The following is an 18,574-nucleotide window of genomic DNA, read 5'->3' on the forward strand; positions in this document are numbered from 1 at the left end:
GCTTTGTGACTGCTGTAATTTATTGTGGCGTGCTGCCACAACTGTACATATCCAAATACAATGAACTTAGTCTTTGAAGTTTTCAGGAAAAAAACTTGTGGGGAAGTTAAACATAAATCTGTGCTCTGTAAAAATATTATTTTGATAACAATCACCATCTTGCATTAATTATTAAATGTAACCTAATTTACTTCTCCATTTTAGAACATTTATTTTAGGTTGTAAACATGTTTTTTTTTAAAAAAGCTTGCTGAAGAACATGCAAATAATATACATACTGTGCATCTTTAAATATATATATCAAAATTCCAATGCAAAGCAGTAGCTCTGGTTGCACTGTAGCAATATAAGTTTCTAATACATTAAATATTGAAAAAACCTTCAAATTTCCTTTGGGCATTAAATCATGTTCTGGATTAAATAAGTTGCCAGACTTTTTTTTGACTAAGGGTCAAAGCTAGTTTTTACGTATATAAGTAAAATATAATCAAATAACTATTTTAAACTTATTTCTTTGACAAAACCGTTGTGATTTTCTCCTTTAATATTCCTCAGTTTGTTCAATGGTTTTCATCCCTCTTAATTTTCTTGTCTTGCTATCAAATCCAACAACAGGGATGTGTAGTAAAATGTTGACTTAGTCTTATCAATAATAGTGCAATCCTAAGACACAAATGAAGGATACTTGATGTTATCAGTTTAACAATTCACTTTTTAAGTAGTGATAGCTGACACAGTACAGAATGCAACATTCCAGCGGTTGGGGTTTTTTTAATAAAATAATGCCATAATTTATTTGTATTCCACCAGCATGAATACATTCATTGCAAATTGCATGCACATAAAAGGGAATTCATTTGTAAACTACATAATATCGTAACAATAAATAGTATTTGATCTAATACGTGATGGTAGTGCATTTCTTGTTAAAACTGCAAGCTTATACCAAAATGAAAACAAACTCTTATCCTCCTTATAAATATTTTAAATAATTTTTAAATACATGTTTCATACCAAGTATACAAAAATAGTCTTTTTAGATAAATTAAGAGGTTTCATTTACATGACAACGTGCAACAACTAACCACTCTCTACCAGCTCTATTTGGTTGATTGTCTAGATGACATGCAGCGATAATTGTCCCTTTGCCTTCACAGAATTGACAAACAGACCAGCAGGACCCATGATCACCTTGAAGCAAACAGTGCCATAGACATTGTTTGGAAACAACAGTCAGACACTCAGGGAAAACCTTTGCTTCGATGAACAAAAGCCACCCATGACAGTTCTTTTGTCCTGGACTTCCATCTGCTCTGACCCTCAGGGTCTTTGGAATATCACAAAAGTCTGCCAAACAGACCAGTAAGTTATATCTGTATACAAAATGCTTTTCAACATGCTTCTAGAATCTAGATTTTTTTTTTTCCTATGGTATGAACCGGCAATACCTTTTCTTTCTTTCTATAAATCTGAATTTTCATGTTTGTAAGTCTCCGTGATGACCAGAGAAAAGGTCACATAAAGCCGTTGTGCAGTACTCTCTAAATTTAAAACTGGCAGCTGTGGAACATGCTTCAAGTACTGCTTCGCTGTTTCCTCATTATACATCTATGGCTTGGTAATCTTTATCTTTAACATCCTTTGTGCTTGTCACAATGTCTACCGGGAAATCTGGGGTCTGTGCAGAAGCTACTCCGGCTGTTCCTTCCAGGTCCCATGATCCTGGCAGGTTCTCAAGGCTTAATGAGCTGATTGCTCCTTGACTAAAGCTACCTTCCTCAGATCTGCTGGGGAGCACGAGGTGTAATGATGTCTCTGATGAAGAGCACACTGAAGAAGAAAGAGTTGCTGAAATAGACTGAAGAGGAGTCAAGGTAGTGTCTGAACGGGGAGAGGTGCATCTTAAAAACTGCAAATTGTCTTTCTGAATTACCTGATACTGGGAAGGGGAATTGTGAAGGCCCGGTGTGTAATAAAATTCACCGTCTGTAGAATTTTGCAGGTTGGGTTCAGTTCTTTGGGGACTGCTGCCTACAGAGGACAGATCGGTATTCCAAATGTCACATAATGTGTTGCCACGGCAAAGTTGTGCTTTGGTGCAAGTAAAGTTCCCAGCTTGCATGTGTGTGCAAGATTGATGCGTAGTCCAAGCCATTCGAGACTGCAGACTTTCCAGAGTCGGACTTCGAGATACGCCGTGCACAGTACAGAACCCTGGAGGCTTCTGGGATGTAAGCAGGTTCTCCAGAAGGTGCATCACATTCTTCATATCCTTACTTAATTGTGAGACTTCTTGAGTTAACGTTGTCACCTGTTATGGTAGGGCAAAATATCACAGTATTTATTTATGCAATCATACCTGAAATACACACATACATAACCTTTTTTCCTTCTAACAATATCCGCTTTCATCTGTGGCAGAGTGTCTTTACTTTAAAGAAATATACTCTACTAATATGTGTGTGGGAAATTGTCCATCCACCTGCCTTTACTACAGTTACACTTCCTGTGACATACTGAAATAATTAAAGCAACTCAATAAAAATGTATGATGGAAATGCCATAGGAATAATTCACTTGGTTTTAAATGACACTCTCTATATAAAGAATGGCCTTAGGGACAGAACTGAGATGATTTCCAGTGGCAATATGACATCAATGTCTTCTTGATCAATTATTAAATATTTTAATGCATATACCTTTTTTATTAACCAGTTTGATACTGATGATTGACATAAAAATGAGGTCTTATGAGATCTTGCTCAGAAAAACACACATGAAATATACTGCTGTCTTCACAGTAAAATAAAAGAAACCCATACCCAAAGCTGTTAAGTGCAAGTAGTATTTACAGGAAAATCTGGTGGACTACTACTAAAAACAACAGAAAAAGAGGAAAATAAACTGGAGAGTCTGAAAAACACTTACTACCTCTAAACATTTAAGCAGTCTAAAAATTTGTTTAAGTATAAACAGTTTGTTTCCATGTAATTATGTTTATGCTTGCAAGGTATTGCATATAGCACTGAGAGAGATAGTAATCCATAGCATAGATTACTCTGGTTTGTGTGCAAAAGGAATAATCATATTTTCTGTTAGACTTTTTTTTTTTAATACTGAAACCACTGATAGCATCCAATTAATTACATGAATTACATGAAGTCTTTAATCCCCCCAAAATTACTGGTTTGGATGGGAATCAGATTGACAGGTTCTGAAGTTCTGTTTTAAAGTAAATTGATATATGAACAATAATGAGATATTTGTTAGGACATTGTAAGGACAATAAGGGAAATGAAAAGCCTAACTCAGACATAAAAGTGACCCACTCACTGTTTCAAATGTGCGTCTCTTTCCTTTTTCATTCTTAAGGAAAAGTTTGTAGGATGTTCAAATCAGTCAATTATTTTTAATAAAGAGAAATGAACTTATCAAGAGGTAGAAGTCTTTATGTCCATGGTAGCTAACCAACCTATTTTAGATCAAACCACTCTCATTACTGTTAAAATACTGTTTCTCATACTGATGCATCTGAAAATACTCTGTTGAAAAAAAAAACGTGACTGCACATTTATCTTCAGAAGGATAAACCACCTATCAAAACAAAAAAAGCTAATTTAGGGAGCCTTTCTTTGCCCTCAAGTAAAGAAGCCACTGATTAGGTGCCCTATACAGGTTAATTTGCATGTGATCAGAAATAGAAATACAATTTTAATTTTTATGACAAGATAGTTCCAAAGAAATCTGCTGAAAATACATTTCAGGCTGAATTTGACTGTATTATTACAGGCACAGTAACTATAAAGGAATTCTGACTTAGAAGGAAAATAGGAAGCTCCAGTACAGCTCCTATGCATGTCTCTGTTTCTCTCTGAGCTAGGAGTTCAAACCCACCATATTGTTTAATAGTTTCGTAATGATCACACTAACCCTGGAAGGAAAAAAGCTTCGAGGGAGGCGGCTCTTTAGTGGCACATTACAAGATCTCTCTCTGTCAGTCTCTCCACCTCTGTTTCTTTCTGCCTTGTTACCTAATTACGTCATGCTAGATAGAAAATAACTATGCGATCTCCTTCTGACAGCTGAGATTAAGCCTTGAATGCCCAGTAGCTTGTGTGGACTTCAGTTAAAGTGAGGGATTAAAATATATTAGGAAGTGATTTGTGAGCAGGCTTCCTGTGTAGTCAGAGCAGCCAGAGAAAGTTCTTGGTACTGTCAGACTGCAAGGAAACACACTGTGAGATTTCTGGACAAATCAACTATGCAAGATCTTCTGTGCTTCATTGGGAACTGGGAGATGGCATTGCAAAACCTCCAAAAGCTTCTTTGGGAAGAAAGTCTGAAGAAGGACAACCAAACCCATAGCTGCCTAGATTCAGTGGTCATCAGTTCTTTTTAGGATCATCACTGGCCCCTTCTCCTGGCAGATGAAGGAACTTTGTTTTCTGTGCCTAATTTCCCAACTTGCATCCATTTTACAGGGCTTTCTTCAGTCATGCAGATGGGAAGATTGATACCACCTTGAGCGCTCGACTTACCCAAACTATGAATGCTATGTGAAAATATCGGCAACTTTAAAATACTTTATTTGGTTTGGTCCATGTTTTTCTCTTCCATTTCTGATTACTTCAAGGCTTTTCAAAAGTTTAATTATTCTTTATCATGTTTCTTTTGCCAACTCATCGAGACAATACAACAAAAATCAATCCCAGCATCAGTACTTGTGGCAGTCCTGAATTTTTGTTACAACTTGGTGTAATGCCCAGCTACTATTTTTGATACGTCAGCTAGCTCTTAGAGTGCTCTTTTCTCTTAAGCTCACTCTCACACATAGAAGCTGACCCAGTAAACCAGCCTTTGATCTATGCTTTAATAATTTCCAGTAGTATGATAGTTTAAGATGCAAAGTTTTTGTACCAAACTTTGTTAGACATTGACCATCATTTACTGAGATGTATTTGGACTAATGCTGCTCAATAACATAGGCAAAGAAATAAGCGGGTTTCTGGATCATTTAAAACCTTTTCTGGATTTTACAAACTGTTAAATTTACCAGATTAAACCTCTGACACCTGTACTACTATTAATTGCCATCTAGCTTTATATTATTGTAGTAATTTACTTACATAGTATACTATTACTGTTGCTATCCATGCTATACTGTTTCTGCTATCCTTTTCACACCCTGCAGAGATTCTTGAGCAGATGCATATAAGTAGGTGTAACAGGGAACAATTTTAACAATAATGTTAACAATTTCAGAGTGCTCCAGAAAGTGCAAAAGAACAGAGATTAAAACCAAGAGAAATTTTAAGTCAATGAAACATAATTTGAAAGCAGTACAGTTTCCTCCTGCGCAAAAGGACTAATTCCTGGCATGCTGGTAAGGCTGTTCTCTTTCTAGGAGTTCAGTGATTATTGCTAGGCAATACAGCTAGTTGTACAAATGGTTCCCGCTGTGCTAGGCAGACAGCTTTAAAACGATCTGTGAGATCCAAATATACTTGAAATGCTGCTTTAACAGTTTCTAGGACTTGAAAAAGATACTGCAATGTTTCCTGATAGAGAAACTGGGATTTGTACAGTTTAGCTTGAATTAGCAAGAGGTGCTTCTGAGACCAGTCAAAAACAATGCACTGGTATCTTTTTAGCAGACTCTGTTATAAAGAAAGAACATCTTTCAAAACAGAGGTTAAAAAAACAGATTTTTTTTTCAACATACAGAGTTTAATAATAAAGCTTTCTGATGCTCTGACCAGTATAAGTTTTTGTAGTTGTATTTTGCATTTTCAAATTACTTTGACAGTTTCAGTAGAAAAACTATTTTTATTTACTACCAGTATTAAACTGTTGTGCTGTGTGAATACTTTTCTTTAAAGTAGGTAAGTAGGAATGGAGGCATTTGTATTTAAGTCATTCCATAAAAATGATGAAAAGCTCAATGTAACATAAAAGCTCTATATAATGTAAGATGATGGTCGTGATTATTGCTTTGTCTAAATGATATTGGCAAAACAGGTTTCTTTGTTTTTCTGTTATATACTCCAGCACTCATTTCTTTTTACATGTATAATTTTGTAATAGAGTGCCTATTTCTCATCACTGTTCCTGGATAAATCTGGAATAAGCCTTTATTTTTTCTGATTAGAAGCCTAATACATTGGGTTTTTTTTCTTTGTGGCTTACTTCCTTTTTCCAATTCAAACTTCACCCAGACATCTTCCTACCATGAATCTTTCCAAATACCCAAAGAAGTGAAGAAGAAAATTTATTTCCTGAGAAGTGGAAGTTGCATTTTGGAGACTCAGGGAAGCTGCTTGGCTTGCACTGCATATGGCGGCTTCTCTATTCCCTTTCTTGTTGTTTCATTGCTTCTTACGTTCTGGTGCTTCATAAAGTCAAGGAGACTTTCAGCCAGAAGGAGTTGTGTTTCAATGCTCAGATTAACTAGCTGCTGATATTCTGTTTCACAGTAAGTGCACTGTTGAATGAATGAGATGAGAACTGAGCTGACAAGGACTTTTCACTGATTGTCTATCAACATCTCTGTGGCCACTGGTATTATGGTGACAGACATTTCTGATTTAATTGTACTTTACGAATAAAGCTAGTTGCAGAAGAAAAAAACATCCAGTGCAGCTAATCCGAGTTCAAATTAAATATATAGCATTTGTGCAACAGTATGATGGTTCAGTTTCAGCAAAATAAATACAGAAATTAGGAAGGTTGTGAAGTTGGTTTTATAATGTAGGAGTAGAAGAAAACTTGCTGGTTTCTCTGCTGACTCACTGACCAGCTCTCACGTAGTTCCAGGGCAACCAGTCTTTCTGGGTAAATTAAGACACTAAGAGGGACAGAGCATACCCTCAGCAAGTTTGCTGATGACACAAAACTGGGAGGAGTGGGTGATACACCAGAAAGCTGTGCTGCCATTCAGTGAGACCTGGGCAGGCTGGAAAGTTGGGCAGAGAGGAATCTGATGAGGTTCAATAAGGGCAAGTGCAGGCGCCTGCATCTGCTAAAGACTAACCCCATGCACCAGTACAGGCCAGCTGCTGGAGAGCAGCTCTGTGGAGGGGGACCTGGGAGTGCTGGTGGATGACAAGCTGACCATGAGCCAGCAGTTAGCCCTGGTTGCCAAGAAGGCCAATGGTGTCCTGGGTGCATTAAGAGTGTGGCCAGCAGGTCAGGGGAGGTTCTTCTCCTCCTCTACTTTGCCCTAGTGGGTCCCCATCTGGAGTACTGTGTCCAGTTCTGGGCTCCCCAGTTCAAGAAAGATGAGGACTGGAGAGAGTCCAGCGGAGGGCTACGAAGAAGATTAGGGGACTAGAGCATCTCTCCTATGAGGAAAGGCTGAGGGAGCTGGGCTTGTTTAGCCTGAAGAAGAGAAGGCTGAGGGGGGACCTCATAAAAGCTTATAAATATCTGAAGGGTGGGTGTCAGGAGGATGGGGCCAGACTCTTTTCAGTGGTACCCAGTGACAGGACAAGGGCCAATGGGCACAAACTGAAGCAGAGGAAGTTCCATCTGAACATGAGGAAGAACTTCTTTACTCTGAGGGTGATGACACACTGGAACAGGCTGCCCAGAGGGGTTGTGGGGTCTCCTTCTCTGGACATATTCAAAACCTGCCTGGATGAGGTCTATTGAAAGAAAGTCTGAGGTTGCGTATATGATACTGGACAAAAGTATTAAGCAAACAATTTCTATAAGGACCTAAATAAATAGTTAAAAGAGAACAGGCAACATACATTTCTCAAGAATAAATCATGGCAAAACAAAGTAATTCTCTTCTTTAAGAGAAAAAAGCTGGTTTAACAGATAAGAAGAAACTTTAGATGTAGTACATATTTTGTCGGAAGACTTGTCAGATCTTACTGTTCAGAAGATGTTATTTTAAAACAACTAAGAAAATATGACCAAGATGTAATCACTGTGATTTGGATTCATACATGATTGGAATGGTTTATGATCAATGGTTTGCTGTCATACATGGACATTTCATTTTAGTAGCCTATCCTGATCTGTTTTCATGTAATGTTTGTTTTTAATGGCTAAATGGAATTAATGGTCACTTTTAAATATCAGTAATACGGAATTCAACAAAGATAAATGTTAAATGTTACATTTGATAGAAAACATCAGTGGCATGAATACAAGTATAATATTCTGCCTATGAGGAGTATTATAGAAAACTGTCTGTGGAGTTTTGCTGAATCACACTTTGCAGGAATTAAGCATACTGTCATGATCTATCAACATCTTTTTTTTTTTTAGTGGACACAGGAAGGGACACTGAACTTCAGCAGTACATGCCCTATGAGAAAATGAAGATCTGATTAACTTTACCAGATTTTCTTCATTGACACAGATTGTGAAATGACTGTTTCCATCATGTGCATACATTTTTAGTATTAAGGAATATGTTTTGCTTAAAAAAAAAAAAAAGTGGTTTTTTTTTCCTGTCCTGAGAAGAGAATGAGATTGATTTTTGGCAACTGGGTGTGAAATACGATTTAAAATAATCTATTTGTAAAATTTCTTTAGGTGATTGGGAAAATAGAAGTATTTACTTAGGATTATTCCTTTTGTTAGATCAAGTGAAATATCCCTCTGAATGCATTTTCTCTGTTCTGAATAAGTGCCAAATGCTTTTAGAGTGTTTGAAGCACTTGCATCTAAAAAACCTAAAATTAAAAATAGCTGAATTTCCACTAAGTGCGCCAACATGCAGCTAAATAGAAGGCAATTTTCTAGTACAAAACCTGACTCTATTCATATTTCCACAAGTTTGTTTGTTTTTCAGTTGAACGGGAGAAATGTGAGTACTCTGTTGATTATACTGTTTTAGTATTATAAATGTAGGGTCTACTGATGTGGTAAAGTATGAAATAAGCCCCCAAATTCTGAAGCTGAAGGAGGCTGTACTGGAACTGAGTTGCATATGTGAAAAACAAGGGACATGACAAAGAAATCTGAGTTTGTGTACATGCACTGTGCAAGATGCCTGTATATGTGAGCGTGAAATTATGTACCTGTGTATTTGAATGAAGAATATGTACATGTGCACTCTGCAAATTATGGGAGAAAGCTAAAATTTGGGTATTTTCTTATTTTTAACTGGTCTATGTTTTAAATAATTCAGATTTGGGTTTTTCGAGTTGGATCAAAGTAGAAGTATTTCCATGCTCTTTTCATACAGTTGCATTCAAATGACAGAGAACTAAAAGCCTTATAGGATACAGACAATGGGACAGTGATAGGTGCTTTAATCTAGACTTATGGCCATCTGTATTTCTCAGAAAAATCTGTGTAGGGGTTTCCTGTTTTTATTTCTGTGCTCCTTAGTGGTTATGGATGATTGCACCAGGTAAATGATGCCTCTGAAAAAATGCTGAATGTTTAGGTACACTCCACTGTTTGCAGACAAATGCATTGGGAGGACCAAGTTGGGTGTACAGACCTCTGCAAAGGAAGGATACATACTTATAAGGTAGAAGACCTGTTCCTAAATTCTTACTCTGCCTAATCTGGAGCAGGTCTTCGAATCAAGCTTTCCCCAGCTCAGAAAATGTGCCATGCTGTTGAGTATTCAGTCGCTTAACTTTGAAACTATTGCTTAAATAATTGCATTTTTACAGAAGCAAAACCTGAACCTTAACTCTCTTGCCTGCCACATACTGAACATACTGGACTATAATGAAAATCATGCTTTTTTTATTCAATGATTATTTAAACTAAGTGGAATGGCCAGATAAGGTAGGAGATGAATTAGTCCTATTCCACTCCACCTTGCAATACTGAACCGGAGGGAAATTCGCTTTTATCAGCTTGGATCTGATTTGAACTTAAAATGAGAACTCAAGTTAGGTGAGGGAATGAATAAGTTGGGTAACTGGTTGAGCGGCCAAACCATGGAGCGTTGGGTCTGTTCAAGTTTCTCTCATATTGCCTAATAAGGTGGCAGTGCTGACTTTGGAGCCTACCCTCCTTAGAGGAAGTCTATGCATGCATTAGTCCTAAAGTTAGTATGTTACAAACACTGAGAAGCAAATTAAAGACTCTGTCTTTTGTTAGTCCCATTCTTAGGGGAATGATCTTTCATTTGGATTATGTAGTGAATGTCATACACCTAAAATACTGCCAAGAGCTCCACTGAATATTTGTGTTAGGTATAGCTTGTTTTGTAGATTTATCTGCGGGGTAACTCTTTTTTGCTTTGCTTTGCTTTGCTAACAACAGACTGTATTGAATGCCTGTATGGGAAGATGCATGTCTTTGTTCCCCCAGCGAACAGCTGAAATGTTTTTAAGCTAACTAGTGAACTTTGTAATACAATTGCCTTTTATGAAAGCAGTTATTTTTGCATTTGTTGATAGACTTCTGATCTCTACTGGAAAATGTATTAATGATAATGTTTGCTGCTGTCGGCTACTTGTGACCTGTTTTCTCATATTTTGTTTTTCAGGAGGAGACAGCATGTCTTAATAGAGAAAGAAGTTGATTTCCAGCTCTGCTGGTATTTTAACTACTGCTAGCGGTCTGCTGCAGCATCAGTCATAATCTTCCATTAACGGTCATCATCGAGTGAGGGAATGATGTAAGCACTGGGTCTCAAAGTGTTGTTCAATGCTTAGTGTAGCAATAAAAAATCCAAGGAACAGCTAGTGTATTCCAGCAAGGGTGCCCATAGGCTTGTTTGGGTAAGTACCGAGTCAGTACTGTCAATTCATAAACTCCAGATGGGGCATGTTTCAATACATGTAGAATATGCAATTAAGCAGCCTTATAGTCATGCAGTTTTTTCAATGTAAATTTTGATCCATGGGAGGACTTGGAGGATACCCATCTGTCTCTGAGATTTGAGCCCAGAATGTTACCTATGAAATTTTAATCTGCACTGGTTTAGAATTTCTCCTTGTGCCTTTTTTTTTTCTTTATGTCCCAGTCCAATATTTGTCCGTATTGTATTCTCATGCATTGTACATTGAATTGAGAATTGTCACGTATATGAGTATTTCTGTGTTTAAGACACTTCCTTGGTCAGAATGCAGAATGCGTTTTCTTTGCTAGGGGATTGCTTAGCAAACAAAACATGAGCTTGGAAAGTAGAGAATACTCCTTTCAAGTACTGCAAGGCACCAACAACAAACTTCATCTTAAACATTTCTACACTAGTGAAGATGTACTCTATGTAGTGTACTTTTTACAGCATGGAGTAAATTAATCTTAGAGGTACCGCAAAGTTGAATATAAACATTCCTCTAGGCTCCTAGACAAAGTCTGATGTCTTTTCCAGAGTGTAGGGTTTTCTGTAATCCATCATGTAGCATCGTGTAGCTCTGTAAGTTCTATGAGGTTCTGTAATCAGAGAAAGGTATCTTTCTCTGCTGTGACTAAACAGCAAGTACAACTATTTTCAGATTTTTTTAACATTATTGCGTTATTTATATCTTCTGGTTGCATTATTATTAATGTAATTTTATCACTAGCCAGGCTAGATGTATATCAGTTCAGATGTTGCCCAAAGTTGTCTAAACCTACCAAAACCTTGTTTGGCTTGCAGTTTTAGTACTTAGCACTCGGTGTTGGTGCAGGCCCCAGTCAGTTATGGAATGTGAAAACAAATTCAGTCTCGCACACCAAGCTGGCAAGACTCCAGAAGTTGGTGGTACTCTTTTTAAATCTCCAGAGATTCTCTTCCACTTACAGGAGTCAAAATACCTGCTCAGCAGACAGAGACTATAGACGAACCCACTTCTCTCACTCTGCTGTGGAAAGAAGAGAAGGACATGCTGCTGATGACTCTTACGTCTGACAACCTAATGGTTGACTTGTTTAATCAAGAATTGGTGGTTCAAATCCACCTCTATCCCAGAAGAGATTGCTGAAGTCTTCGGAGGTAAGCACCGCTTATTTCAAGTGAAGTATCACCGGTAGCATAGTATGTGAAAAAATGGACTGATCTCCCCCTCCTCAATTTTAAGATTAAACAGTGAATCATATTCAGAAAGGTGAAATATTTGCCTTTAGATTTTAGATTCTGTTTCCCTGTGTGGAAACTTTAGTGGTTTACTGCATTTGGTCACATTTCCTTTTTTGTGTTAGTATGAGCAGCTAAGTTGTGTAACATTTTCTTCAGATAGTGTTAGCAAGGATAAATGAAGATTATCTGTGGAGGGAAATGACCTTCATCATGGCTTTTTTTTCTTCTTTTTTTTTTTTAACATACTGCCCTGCTTCAAGATTTATTTATTACTTTTCACTAGAAAAGCAATGACAAGCCCATAACTATTGCAGTTGAAATTTTCTGTTAATCCACAAGCTGCCTGCCTTAGCACATCTGCCACCATGATATATTTTCCAACTGCCTCTTGCAGATAACCACATAACACATCTTCATATTTTAAAAATATCCGTCCTCTTCAAAGTCAAAAAGGATGAATCAATATGACTTGTCTGTTTCAAAAGTATTACATAGGAAATATAATTTTCTATCATAACAGTTTTGTCAGTGAACATCTTGGAGATATCTTCAAGTTCCTTGACCAAGACTTCTAAAAAAACTGTAGTCGATGGGGCATGAGATTTTTGCCTGAACTCCACAGTTTGGCCTACAACTGAGGTAATGCATTTATAGTCACTAACTAACCATGCATGCAGTCTTAGCTTATGTCGTTTAAGTTATCTGACCAAGTTAGCCTGACCCAGGATGAAAGAGGTTTACAAGTTCAGTACTTCGTATATGGAAATAAAGGGTAACTAGATTAAGTGTACACTTAAGGAAAGTGTACACTGTAAGGAAAAATAATTTAAAACTTGACATTTCTGGTAACCAGAGAGGTCAGGAAAAAAGAAGTGAAACTATGTGGTTGGACTTATTTAAATCTTTCCTTATGTGGAATCATAAGACATTGTCTCTACTCTCTTCATACTGAAAGGCAGAGTATGCTGGGAACAGATTTTTGTCTTGCAATATAACTGTGAAGTTACAGTCTGATGCTTTCATCTTGTTAGGCAAAGTACTGCAGTGGCTGGATATGTGAAACAGTTTAGCCAGATAACATCTCCTCTTTAGTGTCAGATTGGTAGTTGATTACAGGTTTGAAGTTATTAGAAGGGGAGAAAGCACCACTGAACAATATTGGCTCTGCATTCCTCAGGTCATATTGCTTGAGCAGGAGAGCAGGAATGGATGAATTTCTGTTTACATAGGCACAGATAAAGTGATTTGAAATGTTTGAGGTGAATTTGAACGTGACTTGATTTGCAATTCTTTCAATTAAATTCTCCAAAGCATAGTATTCACCAAAACAAGAAAAGTTGGAAGAAGGGTCTTGGGGAAAGAATGAGAGAAAAGAGAGAAACAGAAGCAGATACAGAAGAGGATAAATCCTAAGAAAATTAGATACACTAACTATGCTAACCTCACATGACACAAGCTTTTATACAGCTGTCATGTAGAAAGTTAATCTAGGAAAGAGTTAAAAGCCCCAAACTTCCCTAAATTTAAGAACACCATCCAGTTTTGCAAACTGGTTTATCACACATTTATCATATTCCTAAGTTTTCTGAGTTTTCTCCAGCATTCCTTGAATTCTTGTTAACATCCTCCAACCACCACAAAAGCTTGTTACCTCATTATTAAGCCTGCTGATCTGCTGTTTGGTCTCTTCTGCTTTGATAACAAGCACAGCAGCACCAATTTCAGCCTCTGAAAATAATTCAAATGCATGTAAATGAAAGAAGTATAATAACTTGGAAGTAGCAATGCTATTCTTTGCACTTATCCAATGCTTTAAATTTAAACCCAGCTTGAACTTGGATCAAATGAAAATAAAATCTTATGTTTAATGTTCAGTATATAATGTGTAAGAAAAATGTGACTAGTAAAGTTCGTACTGCTGTCTTCAGTCTGAAACTGAAAGGACCGAAAATGATAACCCTGGAGCCAACCATGTGACATGTCAACTGTTTTAAAAAAGTCGGAGATACAATTAAGCTTCACTTATTATTCTTCTGTTTGGCTTTAAGACGAATATAAACTGACCTAACAGCCTCCATGCAAAAGGTACATAACTATGCGATAATTGTTTACTCGTAAAAGAAGGGATGTTGGAAGAAGTCTGAGCTGCACTAGTTGCATCACTTCACCATTAGTCCACTGGTCTCCTTCTCTATCTTTCTCTTTATTTTTTTTCCATGTTGATATGCGCTATTCCTCTGTGGTGCTATTTTAGCAATCTTTTCAGAGTGCAGGTCATTTAAGGCTTCCTGAAACTTTTTGCTATTCAAGGTTTTCACTCTTTTACTTCCAAAAATCTAGGTACTTCCATACTCCTCCACTTTTGTAAGTATTTTTAATAAAAATTGAGAGGCAAGTTTGCATATGGCTCTTTATTAATTTTTTTTATGTGGTATTAGAATGTTTTTATGTTAAATTTTTGTCTTGTGCTTAGTACTTTCCATGCCCGAAGGTTTGGGAGTGTGAGGCTTCTGGCTGATCCTGCAATACTGCTGGTAAAATATAATACATGAAAATATAGTACTCTTTGCAAAGTTGTTTTATCATGGCTGTCTGGTAGCAGGAAAACAGTAAGTGGCCTTCGAGACTGTGTTGTATTCTTCTACAGCACCAATTGGTGGTACTGAAATGGTACTGGAAGTATGGAAATGTGTTAATACATTTATGCCACTTCTGAGAATCGAGTAAACAAAGGGAAACAAAAAGCAGTTGTGAAAACTGGTTTCTCTAAAGAGTGATTTTTCCCAGGCAAAACTTACCTCCAATTGTAGGCGATAACCTGGATTCCTGCCTAAGCTGATCAGAGCTGAAGTCAAAGGTTTGGCTTTCCTCATTATTGTTTCCATCTTCAATCCCATCAACAATTCTATTGAGAAAAATTGGAGTGACGGAACAGTTTCATGAACATCACATTCATAATTATGTTGTCAAAATTACTCCCAAGAGGCACCTTTTTAAGCGATAGTAATTTTTGCACAACAATGAGTTTAGAGAGAATTAAGAACTATTATGGTGGTATAAATTCTTATGAGTCACTAAATATTAGACTTACCGTTAGAGGAAGGAATGTGAGACCAAACATAATTAACTGAAATGTCAAAATTTTCTTGACTTCTGAAGTATGTTCTTGGTCCTAACAAAACCTGTATTGAATATAGTTTGCTTTTCATATCTAAAGTAATCTGTTGCCACTCTTTCTTCTACACAAGCTGAAGATGTGTCACTATGCTCTTGTTAAGTTTAAATCTCCCCGCACATAACAGTCAGGCTCTTATATTATGCTTACTTAGGCAGACCCTAAGCCTGAACATAATGTATTTATGAAAGCATGCCTGTAAACAACAGTCAAAAGTGTTGTTGCTGTACACATAGCTATTCTGAAATTCAGTTAAAAGTTACTGGCTCAGGCAGAGCAATGTTATTTGCTAACTGGATATAGGAAGATGTGTAGACCAGCCTGCAATGTCCAGTTACATTAGTTTTGGTATTGGATCTAACTACTAGAAAGGGCATTTTTGTCGGTTATTTCTACTCATGCATTGCAGCTGACCTCCAATTTGCAGGGATAAGAAATCCAAAGGAAAAAAATGAAGTATTTTATACAATAGTCAAGTGCTCCATACAAAGAATAGAAAACTGGTATCAGATGGAGGAATCAATACGTATAATTAAAAGTATGTAATTATGAGTATTTTTTGTTCTCATTTATAATAAGTTGTGCTATAAAGAGAACTGTTTTAAAGTCAATGAAAGTGACTCAGAAAACTGCCAGTTTTGACAGACATGGAGCATCAACTTCTTGTTTTGTCTAGGCACAAAATTCAGAATTTGTCTTACAGTAGTAGGTGAGTTGAATACTAATCTGGAAGGGCTAAAGCAGTCAGTTCTTGGCCTCTCAGTCAATGGTGATAACTGTGATGATGGAAATTAGACTTTCCATCTAATAAGGATATTCTCAAACAATCCTCTTGACTGGAAATGTTTGCAGAAAGGAAGAACAGACAACACAGATATCTGTGATGTATTTGGTTTGCAAGACCCATGTAACTTAGAGCTCTATGCACGTACCATATAGTCTTGTCCTTCTTGGCTCTTCGTGTGAGACTAGGGCTCTGTGTCATGTCTGAGTGTTCATGATGCCAGCTGGGTGTTACTAGACTTCACTCTAATCTTAACTCTAATCTCTGGGAGGAGATGAGACTCGAATGTGGTGCTTGAGCTGCTCTGGCCTACGCTGTTATCTGCAGCTGAAAACTTGAGTGATTACTTTGAAATTTGCTATAAAACCTATTTAATGTCATCTAGCCTCCCTGCTTCAAAAAGCAAATTTTAAAGAACAGTATTCCTGGTTTTAATTATATAAAATGCTAACATTTTAACTGTCTTTAAAGCAGACAGTGGAAAACCTACTCAGAAGTGACTTGGAATTTATAGACACTATATTCTTTAAAGTGTTTAAAGATTCAGACTAAAAAGAAATTGTATTAGCAAAAATAGCTAGTTCTGGAGAGCCAAAAGACAGACATGTGGGAAATACATAATGGGCAAGATGCCTATTCATATATAAGGAACTGGCTGTGGAGCAACATAATCTAGTGAGTTGAAAACATAAGGGGACAAAAGTGATGGCAAGTCTCACCCCTTTCTGAATTAGCTATTGAGCTCTGAATTTTCTCCTCCACTCCTAGAAGCCAAAAAGTCAGAAGAGGTTAACATATGGCCTCTTCTATCCCGTCGGTCAAGTCTAGAGTGCGTTTGTCTGTGTGGGTCTGGGGAGATTCAAATGCATAAATGCCTCCTCCCAGGATTGCCTTTATTATCACTTACACTTTCTTCCTTTTGATGCTCTTCTTCATAAGCAGTACCCAAAAAGTGATTGGAAAGACTGTGACGGTATCCTAGAAGTTAGAATGCTAGCTTCTATTGCTTGTGCTAAGAACTGTTTAGATATTTCACCTAGTCTCTGTGCTTTATTGCCTTCACTGTGGTGTACAAGCAAAGAACCTGAAGCACCAGTGAAGAGTTCTGGTTGGGTTACTCTAGGGAACATCTATAGTAGAACAAGATTCTTATGCAGACAAAGTATATTCTCTTGACAAATTGTGGTTATACACCTCACAACTGCACTGACGGGACATTTCAACCAGAGTCTTGCCTTCCCCTTATATTGCTGTCCAACAGCAAAAAGTGAGGATCTTATTTAAGGTCTTATTTTATCTTTAATACTTACTAAGAAACACTTAAGGCTCTTTTAAATGTGGTTTTAACTTGTCAGATTAAATGTTCTGATAATATAAACTTATTTTAGGAAATAACATGAAAGTGTTTTGACTGGAAAACAAAGCTGAAAAACACATACATCTTGGCCCAATTTTTCAGCCTATTAACAGGATTATTCTGTGTTTATAAAATTATGAATGGGCATAGGAAATAATAATATGTGTAACAACACTTGTTTCACATTTGCTCTTGCAGCCTTAGGTGCCAATATCTGGCTGCATATATTCAGAACAATAACGAGCAAGATTACATTTCAGCAGAAAATATAAAAGGTAGCTTTTCCCTGAATTATAACTCGCTGTGCAAATGATAATAACCTTTATCCATAGCTGACCTGAACTAAATTCGTATGAGATCTGTGAAAGAAATGAGAAAATATCCACTATGCATTTCAGTTTTGATAGTGCAGAAGCTGGTTTTCCACACATTATTTTCCCCTGTATTAACAAATCTAAAGTCAGTTTGTATCTTGCTCCTATTTGAAATGTAACTGTACTGATCAAATATATGATGAGGAGGAAAGATTTCTATATAGTCTTCCATGTCCTTTTTATGTTTGCATAGGGTTAGGGTTAGGGTTAGGGTTAGGGTTAGGGTTAGGGGTTAGGGTTAGGGTTAGGGTTAGGGTTAGGGTTAGGGTTAGGGTTAGGGTTAGGGTTAGGGTTAGGGTTAGGGTTAGGGTTAGGGGTTAGGGTTAGGGTTAGGGTTAGGGTTAGGGTTAGGGTTAGGGTTAGGGTTAGGGTTAGGGTTAGGGTTAGGGTTAGGGTTAGGGTTAGGGTTAGGGTTAGGGTGTACAGGTGCCTTGACTGAGCTAAACAAATATTGGTCAAGCTGTGGCTATGTACAGGTGCCTTGACTGAGCTAAACAAATATTGGTCAAGCTGTGGCTATTTCAGATTTGCAATGGCAAGTTGCTGAAGCTGCCACTCTGTCTCTAGTGAATAAAGGAAGTTCTTGAACATGTAAAATACTTCAAATTATAGAAACCAAAACTTGAAGTGGAAGATCAACAGCTGCAGCTTCTCGTGTGTGGAAAAGTGATTGTGATTTCTGCAAAGAACTGTTCCCAAAACTCTTGGTTAATAGTTAATTATTATATTGCAGCCATTTAGAAATAAGACACAAATCTCCTTACAAGTAGTGTAAAAGTAAAAAATTAAAATATTTAAAATTATACACTGAGAATACCACAACAAACTATTATAGGACTCTTGTTTATGTCAAATCCATATTTAGTCTCTGCATAACTTGCATTATCAGGTTTCCTTT

The 18,574-nt window shown here is 37.0% G+C and overlaps 1 protein-coding gene across 1 annotated transcript in view; it reads right to left on the minus strand.

Moving 5' to 3' along the window:
- Positions 1 to 1,600: 1,600 nt before the first annotated feature.
- The window catches only part of KCNH8 (potassium voltage-gated channel subfamily H member 8), a 196,507-nt gene continuing 179,533 nt past the window's right edge, over positions 1,601 to 18,574 (minus strand). Inside the window, exons 14-16 of the mRNA XM_009938801.2 lie at positions 14,785 to 14,891; positions 13,638 to 13,714; positions 1,601 to 2,311 (exon numbers count right to left, since the gene is read on the minus strand). Of these exons, the coding sequence (XP_009937103.1) occupies positions 1,601 to 2,311; positions 13,638 to 13,714; positions 14,785 to 14,891 (895 nt within the window). The remainder of the gene's footprint in view (positions 2,312 to 13,637; positions 13,715 to 14,784; positions 14,892 to 18,574) is intronic.

The sequence above is a fragment of the Opisthocomus hoazin genome, chromosome 4, assembly GCF_030867145.1.
Source record: "Opisthocomus hoazin isolate bOpiHoa1 chromosome 4, bOpiHoa1.hap1, whole genome shotgun sequence".
Taxonomy (NCBI): domain Eukaryota; kingdom Metazoa; phylum Chordata; class Aves; order Opisthocomiformes; family Opisthocomidae; genus Opisthocomus; species Opisthocomus hoazin.